The 14,763-nt window shown below is 39.8% G+C and overlaps 1 protein-coding gene across 1 annotated transcript in view; it reads left to right on the top strand.

Annotated features, from left to right (window-relative positions):
* The first annotated feature begins 357 nt into the window (after nt 1-357).
* Nucleotides 358-14,763, top strand: part of prkcea (protein kinase C, epsilon a) — a 47,305-nt gene continuing 32,899 nt past the window's right edge. Inside the window, exons 1-2 of the mRNA XM_043254116.1 lie at nt 358-1,392; nt 12,293-12,356. Coding sequence (XP_043110051.1) covers nt 1,045-1,392; nt 12,293-12,356 — 412 coding nt within the window. The 5' untranslated portion in view covers nt 358-1,044. The remainder of the gene's footprint in view (nt 1,393-12,292; nt 12,357-14,763) is intronic.

The following is a 14,763-nucleotide window of genomic DNA, read 5'->3' on the forward strand; positions in this document are numbered from 1 at the left end:
GCTAGCTTACATTTTTGTACATTTAACAACTGAAACTCTATTGTGTCTGAAACGTTATAGTTATGCACATTACGTCCAATGGGAAAAACGCTCTGTAGCACGTCCAAAGTAGAATTGAATTACTTTTATTTGCACTAAAATTAACCCTTCCTTTTACAGACACACCGTAGACTTTATTTGGTCCATTAATGAACCCAACAGACTCTCGTAACCCAGCCCTCGGGTGCCTCCCTCCGTTTCCCCACGTTGCTGCTCCTCCGTCTGTACACACACGCTCCCCCATCCGGCGCAGAGTGGACGCGGCGCGGCTTAAATCATCTGACGTGTTTTGCGCATTTCCTGAACTGGCGCTCGAGCGCAGGGAGGGAGAGAGAGTGAGTGAGTGAGTGATAGAGAGAGGGAGAGAGAGAGAGAGAGAGAGGGCGAACAGGGAGGAAGGCTGCAGCGTAAAGGACTAACATGAGCGTGTAGCTCAAACGCTTTCGCCTTCTCAGATCAACAAAGAAGCGAAGCAGCTGAATATCTCGGCGAGTGGATGGCAATAGTCTCCGAGCGGTTCGTCAGCAGACTGGGAGAAGGAGGAATCCCAAACGCCTCTCCCACTCAACGCCTATTGGAAAACGAATAGTACAAGACAAGCCCCGCTGAAGACCATCACATTTGGGATATTTTACTCTGTGTTATTGCCGATATTTTGCCTATTGGACTCGCACCTCTGCTCAGCGCTATTCCAGACGTAGGGAATTCGCTTGTTTACGTATGCTTCCCATTACGAGGGAAGACGGATCGTAAACAAAAACAGGAGCCTCTGGTTTTTGCATATCGCGTTTTTGCATCCTATTTGATTGTTCCGCTCAAATGAAAGAATCAGGTTGATCCGACTAGCGGTTTTGGGGATTAAATCATCACAGCATCCATCTATACGTGCATGTACACTGATGACGTGATGACATCTACGGGTATAGCGACTCCCTGAATCAAAACCTGCTTTTGAAACCGTCTGTTCTCGCAAAGAAGCCAGCTGCATCTCACTTGAGCGTCACCATGGTGGTTTTTAATGGAGTGTTGAAGATCAAGGTTTGCGAAGCTTTGGATCTGAAACCTACCGCATGGTCGCTCCGGCATGCCGTGGGACCAAAGACCCAGACCTTCCTCTTGGACACATATATGGCCCTCAACGTGGACGATTCTCGTGTGGGCCAAACTTCTACCAAGCAGAAGACAAATAGCCCAACTTGGAACGATGAGTTCGTAACAGAGGTTTATGATGGGAAGAAAATTGAACTGTCTGTCTTTCACGACGCACCGATTGGCTATGATGACTTTGTGGCCAACTGCACTATACAGTTTGAAGACCTGCTGCAGAATGGCAGTAGGCACTTTGAAGATTGGGTATGTTCATTTCACAGTTTATTGGCATTGCATAATCACTTCAATCTGGCCCCTTGAGGCCCCTCAGAAGTGGGTGTCTTACTATTCTCTCCCATCCAAGGTTATGGAGCACTTCTGCTGAGAAAGAATTGAGAAATACTGGTGTAATCTAGTGCAGTGGTTCTCAGTCCTGGTCCTGAAGTAGCCCAGCACTGTAACATTACGGATGTCCACCTTTATTTATTACTCTTGATTTATATAATCAGCTCATATAGCTGCTCCCAAGTTGCAGTGGAGACGTCCAAAATGTAGTCTTGCACAATTAAAAACCACTGATCTGTTGTCTAGGCCATAATTTACATGAGGACTGGTCAGTTTCGGCTTCTCCCCAGCAAAGCCTCTTGTTTCCCAGCCTTCCTCGTGGGTTCTCACGCTCTGGGGGCTTTCCCATTTCTCGACAAAACATGTTCTGCTGCTTGAATCCAGACTTACATTTGCCATTTCCGTCAAGTCAAGCTATTTTGCAAATTGCCTTCATGAGATGTAGTGCTCCCATGACAGAGAAGGAAATAATCAATGCTTAATTATGCAAGCTGTAAAACGAGTTTGACACATAGTTTGTTAGATGTCTAATTTAAAACCTGTCGTACATCCAACCATTTTTTTTCTAATAATTATAGTATACAACAGCACAGCTATATGAAACTAGGTGTTTCACCTTTGCGCTCACCTTACTTTTTTGTCCACTCAGTAGAAATAGGCCCTTTTACGGCAAATAAGGACAAGGGATGCTTACATTAGAGTTTTAATATTGTCGGCTCTTTGTTCTCTTTTGAGAATGTTGCTAAAGAAATTATAGATTGTAATATTGTTAGCAATTGCATGCTATTGTGTGTTTTTAAAGGGCATATAACACGCATACAAACTTGTGATGATTTTTACAGTCGTCTCAAAATGGACTGTGTTATGTGTTTCAATGTCATGGAAAAATAGTCAGAGATTCACTTAGCATTCTAATCATGCCTGGAATTATGAGTTGGTCTGTTATATAATCTTCACCCAGCTGAGGGGCTGCAGTTGGGAGTGCTTTGTATGTTTGGTCGTTAGACACCCAGGGAAAGGTCAGCATATATCGATTATGTCGCTGCATTGGTCAATCTTCCCCTCCTGTCACTGGCAACTCACGCAGTAAATGTGTCAGACGAGAGAGTGAGAAAGAAATCAATTTAATCTCTGCATTCCCTCATAACGGCTTTGACGACCTGCCTAATCATAACACATCCTAAGCCCTTTGTCTCTCCGGCCATCTCTTGTATTCCACCTGTGGGCTAAAGGAAAGCATTTGCCAAGTTGTAAATAGTTATCCCAGGTCAGATCATCCCAGGTGTTTGCTAAACTGATTTTACTGCTTAAGCAAATATTGCTAGTCTCCGCATGCTAACTTGATCATTGGAATGCACAAGTGCTTGTACGGTTCAACAAAAAGGGCAGTTTCTGCCATATGTAAATCATGGCCAGTGCATCTGACTTAATTGGTGCTGAGCGTTTTGTCAGACTTCATTGCCACAGACACGCTTGATAACAATGTTTCGGACATGGAAGCTCTGGTATGTCTAATTTTCCAGAGAGGCACAGAAGTACACTCTTCATCTGCCATGTCTTGTTACACAAATTAATAAAATCAACAGTTTGCTTTTTTTATAAAGTAAAAAAATAATTGCTTTGAGGTTTTTTAAACATATAGATGGAATGACATATAAATAGACAATACAGTTATTCATTATGTATTTTTCATCATACGTTATAAACGAACGTAAGAAAATCTTTCTTTGAATTGCATTAACATTGTAAAATAAGATCAATTCAGTTCTAATTCCAACTAATGAGTTAAAAGGATGTCAATTATTTAATTCAGAATTTTGCTGGCTTGTAATGTCATATTTCATTTGTAGGAGTATTATTGTTTCTATTAGAATACATGGTGTAATTAGAATAGACAACCGGTATAATGAACCTTGGGATGTCAGATGTGTGCTGAAAAGTTTTTAGTGTCATCTCAAATTGGTGCATAGAGGTACAGTGTACCTGAAAAACCAAAAGAGACTAATTTTTAGGAAGACAGTTGTTTCTTGGCATGTCATTTGAGAAGCAGAAGCTGGAGCCAGACGTCTCCCAAGAAACCCACGCTCTTCACAGAGTGAATACACATCCAATGAGCTTCATCCGTACATTGACTCCCACTGTTACCCACACAGGTGGAGCTTTATTCTGCTTGGAACAAGGAGAGCTTGCTTACTAATTTAGAAAGCCTCCTCTACTTCAACAAACAAACACAGAACCACAAAGAAACAGTAGCAGCAGTGTTACAACACTGTTTAGTGGAAAAAGTAACCAATCAGGACCTCAGACCCTAAAGAAGACGCTGTTGTGTCATATTTGTTGCTTTACCACTTCTCTATTGGGTTTCTGGCCTGTAATCGTTCCCTAACCGCATGTTGTGGTCCGATGCAACAAAGTTTTCAGAAATTGCACCACTTTTGGGCACTCGCATCTTCTCCTTATGCAAATCCAATGGTTAGTTGGGGTTGTCTGCGTAGCGTTTGGCGGAAGAGGTAATTGGAGCCTGGTCTTTTGGCTTGTTCTCAGACACTACTGAGACACTGCCACCCGTCTTTGTTGTGTGAGGCAGGAACGGACTGAATAATTTACAAGCCTTCCATCAGCCTCTTTATGGAATGTCTGACCCAGCACAGATCATCCACGACACCCTTAGCTAAAGTTAGCAACAATCCCATTATCACCAGCGAAAGTGGTCCTTATCTGTAGGGATATCTCTGCCTTCAATTACCAGCCTTTTACTGAGGGGGTCATCTGTAAAGAGTCTGAGAAAGAGGGGTCTGAGAACTTGTGGCCACTCGCTCTTGTCTTTTCTGGGTTCATTCATTCTCCTTCCTCGTATTGTCCTCCTCCTGTTCCTCTGCTTCCTTCACCTTCTCTCTACTGGGTTTCCTTCCCTTCCATTTTGTTGTCCGAGCTCTCCTTGTTAAATTCACAGATATTTATGGTCCTGACATTACATCCAGTCCATTACAAACCAGCTCCAAATGCTTAAAACACATTTCACTAGGAGTGTTGCTTTAGTTGCAGATAATGAGCTTTAAAGGCCTGCAGTTTCCTTAATGTCTTTCCACTGCATTACAGCTTACATTACAGTTATCGATTGCACTCAGTATTTTACAGGTTTATGCCCAGCAGCTCTCTTTTACATTGTCTCCTCTTAAACCTTGGTGCTAGCTATACAATACTTCCTGGTTACTGGACATTGACATCATCTGCCCTTACTTCTCTTTGGCCATTTGCGCAAATAGGCCAGGCTGAGGCTGAAAGACCAGCTCCGCCCCCCCTCTTTGGCATACCGTTGCCACAGGAACCCAATTTTACCCTCTTGCCAAGCCAAAGCGCATCAAAGCTGGGTGTTGATTGAGTTCCTTCACCCATCAGGGATTTCTTAGGACGTAGGTGGTGACATGTAGGTTCTGACTTGTACAGACAGAAACCTTCTTGTCATGCCTTTGGCCCGGTGTTTGTCACACATCAGCTCACAGTCTTTTTCATCACTTCTCAAATCTCAGGATTTGAGGGGGAAGGGTGAATCGTGGGTAAGCAGGATAAGTTCATCCAGCAGTACAATTAATTTCATGGTGAAATGTACTTTATATTTTTGTTGAGCCATTCTGTTATTGTATTTAATTGCATCTGTCCTCATTTGTACCTCTTGGGTAGCTAGATTTTTGTGTGTGTATGTGTGATTTGCAGATTTGTGTATGTGACCGCCAGTTGTCTAGCTTTCACATGCTGCGTTGAGCTCTCGCCTGGGGCACTTCGAGCATGCTTACAGTGAAAGGGAACAATACAGGTGACATATGAGATACTCTGGCAAATATGCCTGATCTGCACTGCTATCTACATGACCCAGTTACACACACTCACACACACTTGTACTCTCACCTCCACAGCATAATACACCACATATGTGAATACCTTCGCTTTATAGCTAGTGCTAATGGGTTTTTGACTGACTTGTTGTTGTAGATTCATTGGCATGTTCATATAGTATGGGAATAAGTGGTGGGAAATGTGATTGTGATTGATTTTTCTTTTATATTTAAAACTTTGAAGCCTTATGGGTTTCAGTGCTGGCGTAGATTGTGTTTTGAGTTTTTGGTCATCATCATTTATGGTCCTCCAATGCTGTTCAAAAGTCAACAGTATTCATTTATTTTTTAGCAGAAATTAATACTTTTATTCAGAAAGGATGCATTAAATTGATCAAGAAATTAATTGAAACACATGGTCGATTTTAAAATATATTCAAATAGAGAAGTAATATTTCACATATCATTGTCTTTTGATCAAATAAATTCACTCTCCAGCTTCTTTCAAAAGATCTTAAAAAAATCATCCTGATATATATATATATATATATATATATATATATATTAATAATTTTTCTAATAAATCGTAGACACTGTAACAGCAAATTATGCTAGTTAATGTTTCTAATGAAACACAATATTACATTTCTACTGAGAAAATCTAACTTTTTAGCATTCCTGGTTTGGCTGAGAGTTTGGAAAGTGTGTAATCTAGTGAAGGTAGGGAAGGTGAACAAGGGTGTTATGGATTGGGTTGGAGGTTTAAATCTGTGCAGATTTATGACTTTTTTTTCCTAAACAAATGCTCATATGGCCCAGAGTAGGGCCAGAATTTCCCATCATCACCATCATCATATCTGCAGTCATCTTCTCTGCAGGAGTCGGCAACAGACTCGAATCCTCTCAGCACCCTTTTCACACTCTGTGTGTTCACACTCACACACACACACACACACACACACACCAGGCACCACAGCTATTGCCTTACATGTGTGTGTGCACTCACTTTATGCCGAGATTAAATCAAACTAATTCTCACCTCATGATGTTTGAGACACAAATACTTGTAGTCTGTTCCTGTGCCCACAGTTACATGAGCGTTTTATCTCCAGACGGCTGTTTTCATTTTGTCTGGTCTCTTTTTACGCAATTTACTAAATTAAAGCTGTGAAGCCCTCTCAGGACCTAGTGTTTATTCAAACTGAATTCCAATCAGACCTTCAAAGGCTCCCATTATTAGTCTGTATCATGAATTATGCACAATTAGCCTCTGTGTGGTGTCTTATTAGTAATTCATAGAGCTCTGAAGGTTTCACTCAGAGCCGGTGCGTTGATGGAGCTGAATGTGCTCGTATGGACACGTTTGTGTGTGATTTTGAGTGTGAATGGGAGCCGTGCGTGCCGCCCCGCCGCCATGCTGAGGCTCTGCTGTTGACAGATGGACGTAGGAGGACCGTTGCTGAGCTCAAACTGTCTTAGAGAGAGTAAGAAACGGATGAGGAGGGTATAAAGGAGGAGAGGGTGAAATTGAGGAGGAGGGAAAAGAAAGTGTTCCACAGTGTTTAATCATGACTTTAGATTCATTTAGAAATTAGTGGCACATGTGTTTAAAACTTGCCGGACCTACTTTTGATTTCCCAAGAGCAAGGACTGTCTTCAATCTCAGTATTTCTTTCTCTTCATGCATCCCTACAGAGAAGTCTCAGTTCCCTATCCTCTTGTCAAATCAACAGTCCTAATAGGAGTAACGGCTTAATGCAATGAACTACTTGAACACAGCTTCACTTCTTTCATTTTTAAAGAAACAGGCCGCCTTTTTTGTTCGGTCTGGGATTGACGCATCACTTTTTATATTTAGTACTGAGACGCGGATCCATAAATCGCAACCACCTCCACTTGTAACGTTAGTGCTGAATGTACAAGGTGGAAATCTAGCATGAGCTGTCTTCCCAGTGCATCATATAACATTCATCTTCTTGTCATATTAAAGTAATAGTTTACCAAGAAATTTAAATTCAGTCATCAGTTACTGCACCCTCATGTAATTCTGAACCTGTAGGACTATGTTTTCTGTGAAACACAACAGAATAAACAGTGTTTATTTTCCCATAAAAACACTTAATGACTTTTCAGTGACTTATATTGAATGGACAAAACATTTATGTTCTACAATGATACTTCTAATTGTAAAGTTTTAATAATCATTCTTCTAATAAGAATAAGAATGGTTAAAATTATGGCACAAAGGAATGATATTGTTGGAATCGCTTTTAGATTTTTTTTTAATGAACGTTCAAAATATTTACAGCCAATCAGCATCCATCATGTTTTAAAGAGCTCAGGAATTTAAAGCCACAGACGACAGAATGGCAACATGCACTTATTATAAACAGAACATTATTATGCACTGGTAAGGATGCTTATCATTACAGTAATCTCTATAGTTGATGTTTTTGGAATGAGTGGGTGTTAAAGGAATAGTTCACCTAGAAATGAACATTTTGTCATCGTTTACCCACCTCTTGTCAGTTTCAAAACTTGCTTACGTTGAACATACTATGGAAGTCAATGGGGACCGACAATTGTTCTTCAACTGAACGGTTCTTCAAAATGTTTTCTTTGTGTTCAGCATAGAAATACAGTTTTGGAACGATGTGAGTTGTGAGTAAATATATATTTTTTTATTTGAGGCTGAACCATTACTTTAAATGATGACAAAATTTTCTGAATCCTGGTGTTTTTTTTAACCGTTGAGCAGCACTAAGCAGTTTTCCATGGAGACGCGTGTTCGGGAGAGCGTGAGCGGCATGTGTTTTCTGTGGCTTGCGGGTATCTGTTTGCACAGCGGTGATTAGAACAGAGAGAGGGCGAGCAAGAGACTCAGGGCCAATGAGGGGTGCACGTTCAGGCACTGGAGGACAGTAACCAGAGCAAGAGTTTGTTTTCCTCATGTTGTACTCGATAGCCTTACCGCATACACACCACAGTTGCATATGCGCATGCGTCATCTGAGGTGATTTTTAGCGGATGTATGAAGTCAGTTCTCCTCAAGTTCTCACAAGTGTCCTTGCAGAGTTACCACAGGTGTAGTTCATCACATTAACTATTCAACATGTTCCACTTACGTCACAGATAAGTTGTAGAAACTGTCCAGATACTTCGGTTTTAACTTTAAACAGTACATTATTGTTTTTTTTTGGAATTGATATCTTTTTTTTAAAATACGCTTGTGCTTTATTATACTCTCCGATGATGCTCCTAAGATCCCTAAAAATTGAAAACAAGTGAGAGTATCTGTATCTAGAATTTGAGAAATGTTTGAGGTCAGTCTATTGAGGACTTTGGCATATCTGTGCACGCTTTGAGATATACTGAGATATGAGAGGTGACAAATGCAAGGTTACTAGTTTCTGTTTGTTCTCCATGTCGTGTCATTTCTGTCTTTGAGAAAGACATGTCATATGTGATATGTCTTTTCTAAGGGGAGGGACAGTAAGGCAGTGAGCCTCTTGAGCTGTGGGTGTGGACGAGGTTGAGCTGCAGGGTGTTGCATAAGAGGAGCTGATTATGTCCCATGGCTTATCTCTGGGTTTTATCCTCCCTTTCTCCCCTTCTCTCTCCGTTTTTCTCTTTTGCTCTCCCATTATGTCCTCATGATATCCGTATGATGCCTTTAGTTTGACCCCAGTAGCATCCACTGTTATAATTGATTTTTGTGCGTGGAGTGCTACAGTGGCTGCCCAGGATTTTCAAGAGCTTAGTAGTTTACCATTTAATTCTTTAAAAGTATTCAATTCATTATTTTAGGCCATGAACCAAACCAAGCAGGTCTGACGTCATTGCTTTGACTTGAGTTAGAGACTTTTGGTATGAAGCACTGCAAATGATGTGCTCAAAAAAGAACAAAATTATATAAGTATAAATCTTAGTTTTATTGTGAAATATTAATGCATATTCATTAATAAGTAGTAAGGTTTTTATAAGTATTTAAGTATTTATATTCATATTGCATTAAGTATATAATATATATATATATATATATATATATATATATATATATATATATATATATATATATAGTAATTATTTTTATTATATGAATTATTAGTATTAATTAAAATGTATTTTGTTACACACATAATATATATGTGTGTGTGTGTATATGTGTTTACACCTCTTTGTTTAAATATTGTTAATTAAAATAATGTATATATTTAATTAATCCTGCAGTGTTCTCATAATAAATGCATCTTATTATTATTTAATTATTAATTATTATTATTATTATTATTATTATTATTATTATGAAATATATATATATGTATATTATAGTTTAAATTGAAATTACATTTTATGAGCAAAGTATAAGCAAAGTTAGGTATGTACAGATATGTACAGTCAGTTACAGTGGTACGTATAAGATTTCATTTTTTTATAAAAAAGGGAGCAAAAAAAACAGCGCAAGCCTCAGAGATGCTACAAAATGAGGAAGAGAGAAACAGCACAGAAAAAGTTCAATGCAGGAAGTTTCTCTTTGCAAGTAATATGATCTAACACTCTGCAGCAGTGTTGCTGTACATTATTCAAAAGGGACAGATCGACTTTGATTGACAGGCTGCTGTACATCTGTCTGAGGTCTATATATGCTCATTTTTTTTCAGAAGTAACTTTAAATGAAAAAGAAACATTCGTAATATTCTGTTCTATTTCAAACTTGTATTTGTTATAATGCTGATACAGGGATAGAATTGTACTATGCTCTAACTGCATTTTCGGTGATCGGAGATCTCAGGCCCCATTAAGTTTTCACAGTTCAGTCTGCCATAAAATTGCATATCCAGACTTATTTGCCCCAGTTATACTGAGATACCTAAAATACATTGGTTCTGATTATCATGTTTATCGCGACAAAATCATTTTAAACCATGCATTTTAAACCATACGAGTTTAAACTTCTGATAAGTGGTTTTCTGAGTGGATACATCCAAATCACAAGGACAGAAAACGGCTGTCACAGCATGTGAGTACCAAACTAAGTTCTCATACGCATTCAAGTTTACGTTTTAAACACATGTTACAAAAACAGTTGGTTATGTCTGTAAAGATAAACAGCTCGGTAAGAAATCACGTTACATGTGTGGCAGCAGCAATATACGGAAAATAAATCAATAAATCCATTGTTCTCTTGTCTCCTCTGAGGCTGCAACTCTAGTGTTCTGTGCTCATCTGTGCACCCAAAGACATAAAAGTTTTTGCCATTGCATCAGTACTGGTATCCCCCCTCTGCTTTTTTCACAAATTGCACCCTGCGTGTGTGTGTGTATATATACACTTTATTTTAAGGTGTCCTTGTTGCATGTTACATTAACTTACTATTTCAAACCCCCCAAAATATGCATAATTACATGCAATTAAGCCTAACCCAAACACCTAAACCTAACCCTGACTATATAGTAAGTACATGTAGTTAATTAATATCACTCAGTAATTAAATATAGAATTCCACTGTAACAAGGACACCTTAAAATAAAGTGTATGTGTGTTTGTGTGTGTGTGTGTGTGTGTGTGTGTGTGTGTGCTAATGGCTATAACTAGACTGCCGTCTGCAGGTTGTCCTTGGGCCTGTATGATGACAGCAGCTTTGAAAAAGAGCTTTCGAGCCGGCGACGGCCGGACAGGCTCAAGAACTCACACACACGGGCAGCAAAGCAGTCTTGCCAACATTGTTTAGCAAAGCATGATACTGGTTTCCTGGAGAGTGTCATCAGGGAGACCAGAGCACACCGCTCCATCCTTGCACGTTCACACACACACACACACACACACACACACATACATACACACGCAGTGGCCTTTCCTTCCTCGGCTAAATTTAGTGGCCGTTGCACCTCTGAGACAAACACACTCAAGGAGGCTGCTGTTTGAATGGAATCTCATGACATCACAGGAAGAGAGGGGGTGGGGGGGAGGGGCCTCGTGGCCGAATAACAGACATGTCATCACCCTGTTAGCATTTCAGATGACATCATCAGCAGCTCTGCAGTCGCAACTTTCATCTCGAAGCGACTTTTGGTTGTAATTTCCAGTCTGATATGTTCAATCAGCAAGGTCGATTTACAAAAGTACAGCAAAACTTGATGATTTCATCAGGAGTGGAAGGAATAAATCTGTTTCCCCCCCTCCTTCCAGCTGAGAGAGCAGGTTAAACTCAGGGCAAAGCGGCAGAAACTGGCTGAAACCCGGACGAACAAAGTCGTTTCTGCCGCAGAGCGGGTCAGATGAGCTTGCGCCGTTCCTTGTGTCCTAATTCCTGTGTTCAGGAAGAGGCTAAGACCGGGAGTGCTGATCTGGCACCGGGTCCGCCGTGTCCCCGATGATCTAGATCGCTGTGAAGAGAAAAATAAAACAGGCCTCCTATTTTGAGATGCTCTGTGAATGCAGCTCGATATCTCTCTCTTCGACACCTCCATCCACCTCCACATATGCACCGCGGGGCCCGTGTTCTCGCTCTCTCTCTCCGCATAATAAGATTAAGCAGTGGTTTCCTGACATTGTGGATCTGGTGCCGAGCTGATGGCGAGTGGGCGTCGAAGCTCGGCTAGGCGTCGGGCCCGCGTGGGGTCTGCGTGGGTCGCTCGGGGATGTGCTGCACTGGCAGGAAATTGTTTTAAAAGGAATTATAAAACCCAAGCAGTTTCCCTGCCAACTCTCTGCCACCCTCCATCCTTAGAGACAACAAAAAGAGGCAGAGAGCAGGAAGTAAGTTAGGGGCCCATCCCTGTAGAGGGAGATTCACAGAGGGAATCTATTACTGGGATCGTGAACTTTGACAGCAGCTGATAAAAGTGAAGGTGATGTTGAACGAGATGTTTACGAAGCGCCTTCACAAAGTCAGTGAATAATGTGCTTCTGGGTGACTTTGTCTCCCTTTTTGTGCTGAGATGCTCTCTTCTGATTGGTTGCTTCTCTCTGTTTCCTCTCTACAGATCGACTTGGAGCCCGAGGGCAAAGTGTACGTCATCATCGATCTGACAGGATCTTCCAGTGAAGGTGAGACTCTTGAGTCCATAGCAAATTAACACAAGAAGCAAAGACAGATGTAGTGGGTGTGATGTCAGCTGTTATGTTTTTTATACATTCAAAAGCTCTGCGTCAGTATGATTTTTTTTTTTGCAAAAATGTGAAGTAGTGTAAATGTCTTTTTTTTTTTTTTTTTTAATTGATAATACTTTTTTTCTTGAAAATAATACAACTTCTTGAGCATCAGTTCAGCAGAATGGAATGATTACATTTTAAAATATAGTAAAAATATTTTAAGAATTTTATTATTAGTTCCTAATCTTTTTACTGTTGATCAAATAAATGCAGTGTTAGGTGCATAAATGGTAACTCTTTAGTATAGGGGTATAAGAGTTAGAATAAGTATCTTAACTTGTCTGCCCATTATTAACATTATTAATTGTCTCTTTATAAAGTACAGATTCTGCACGATGGCCATATTCTACATTAATAATCTAATTTTACTAAATATTAGTAAACTGCAAATTAGGAGCTTGTTGAGGTACAGTTAATGGTTGTAATATCTTAAATTGGACCTTAAAATAAAGTCTGACCAAAACAAATCATAACATGATGTCCATGTTTATGCAAACCCAAAATCTTAAACATTTTATGTTAAACCAAATGTCATTTTTCATTGTCCATTTTAATCAGTATAAATCTCAGAAAAATGCTAAATAGAAAAACTGTCACTAAAACAAAAAATAAATAAATAAATGTAACAGTGGTTATGTGCAAACCCTGACAACTGAATATTACTGATCAGAGGACTGGTTTGTCTGCCCTGATGGTGGGCGTTTGATAGATTCATGAAATCCTCTTGGTTTTGTGATGCATCATTAGTTTATTAGAAAGGCCTGCACCAAGATACTTGTGAGTGAGAGGATGTGTGTGTGTGTGTGTGTGTGTGTGTGTGTGTGTGTGTGTGTGGAAAGCAGCAGCGTCCATTAGGGAAATCCCACTCTTAACACTTCTGTGTGTGCGTGCGGGGGCTGAAGCTGTTCTTTCCTGGGTGTGTATCGAGCATATGTTCTGAGAGCCCACTCACAGACCTGAGGCTGGAGCTGGGAGATACCTGTCTTCAGCTGAGCTAAACTAATGATGCGGACTCAAAGCAGCAATGCTGGAATTTGATTCAGAAACAGCTTTGTTTAATTCCCCACTCACGTTATAACTGACTGGATGCATTAGCAGAGACGATCATGACAGATAATCTTCACTGAATAACAATTCAATCACAATTCAGACAATAGAGACAAAATTCAGACAACCGTCTCTTTTTTTAAAGGCACATTTCTCTCAAAAATAAAAATTCTTAAAATATAATGTACTCATACCAACTCAAAACTGTGTATTGAATTTCATCAGCGCATGTTGCAAGGTTTGGCGTCAGTGACATCAAAAGGCAAATAAGATGCTTAAGTCATATTCATAATGCCTCTGGGCTTCTATTTCTAGTCAAAAATAAAATCTGACCAATTTTTCTGCCTCTCATAGCTGCAAGATGGATGTACGTTCTTACAGCCAGCGTATTGGATATTGCAATGCTTGTATCAGAAGCTAAAAATCAGGCTTACAGTCACCATAATGAACATTTCCCTATTTATACACTTTTAAACTTTAACTGTGGTTCATCTATGGTTTCTATGGAATCTATGGAAAAATGTTATTAAGACGATTAATAAATTATTTAGTCTGATTACTTTTTACTGAAAGGTTCTCCTTTTGAAACCTTTATAAGACTGCATCTGTATATGTAGGAGTTATCAAATGCTTTCAAAAAACTTTGAACAAAACTAATGAGTCATATGGGCTATTGTTAAGATGTTTTTTTTTCATTTTGGGGCTTTATTTTTACGAAAAATAGTTTTAACAAAAAGTAACTCCTGACGATTTGGATTGACATAAGGGTGAGTAAATGAAGACCCAACGTTATTTTTAGCGTTCACTAACGCATGTCTCCTTTTAATTTAACGTGTTATTGGTGTTTTGACACTCTAGTTTAATTCATCAATGAGCTGTGATAATAGGCCTGTAAATGTGTACGTTAACACAAATATAAGGGGCAACAAACAACTTACACGGCGCCCACACAAAGGCACATCCACATACAGTCGCAAACAGACATACAAGCACTGTGTCTAAATAATAGTTGTGTTGTCTGGATGTTGCGTTAATCACAGGCCTCTTTTCAGAGGTGTCAGTAAACTGAGGATGAGCTTGGCTGGAGATCACTTAATTCTAGCGTCTCCGTGCAAACAGCCAGTTAGTGCTAATGTGCGACTTTGCTCTGGGCATAAATGAGAGCTCAGCATCCCTCCAGTTTGTATCCAGTGGCCTAAGCAAAGCCTTGTTGGCTATGATTGTATGCACACACAACTATTGGTTTCTGGTCGAT

This window comes from Puntigrus tetrazona, chromosome 12, assembly GCF_018831695.1.
Source record: "Puntigrus tetrazona isolate hp1 chromosome 12, ASM1883169v1, whole genome shotgun sequence".
In the NCBI taxonomy this organism is placed as follows: Eukaryota; Metazoa; Chordata; class Actinopteri; order Cypriniformes; family Cyprinidae; genus Puntigrus; species Puntigrus tetrazona.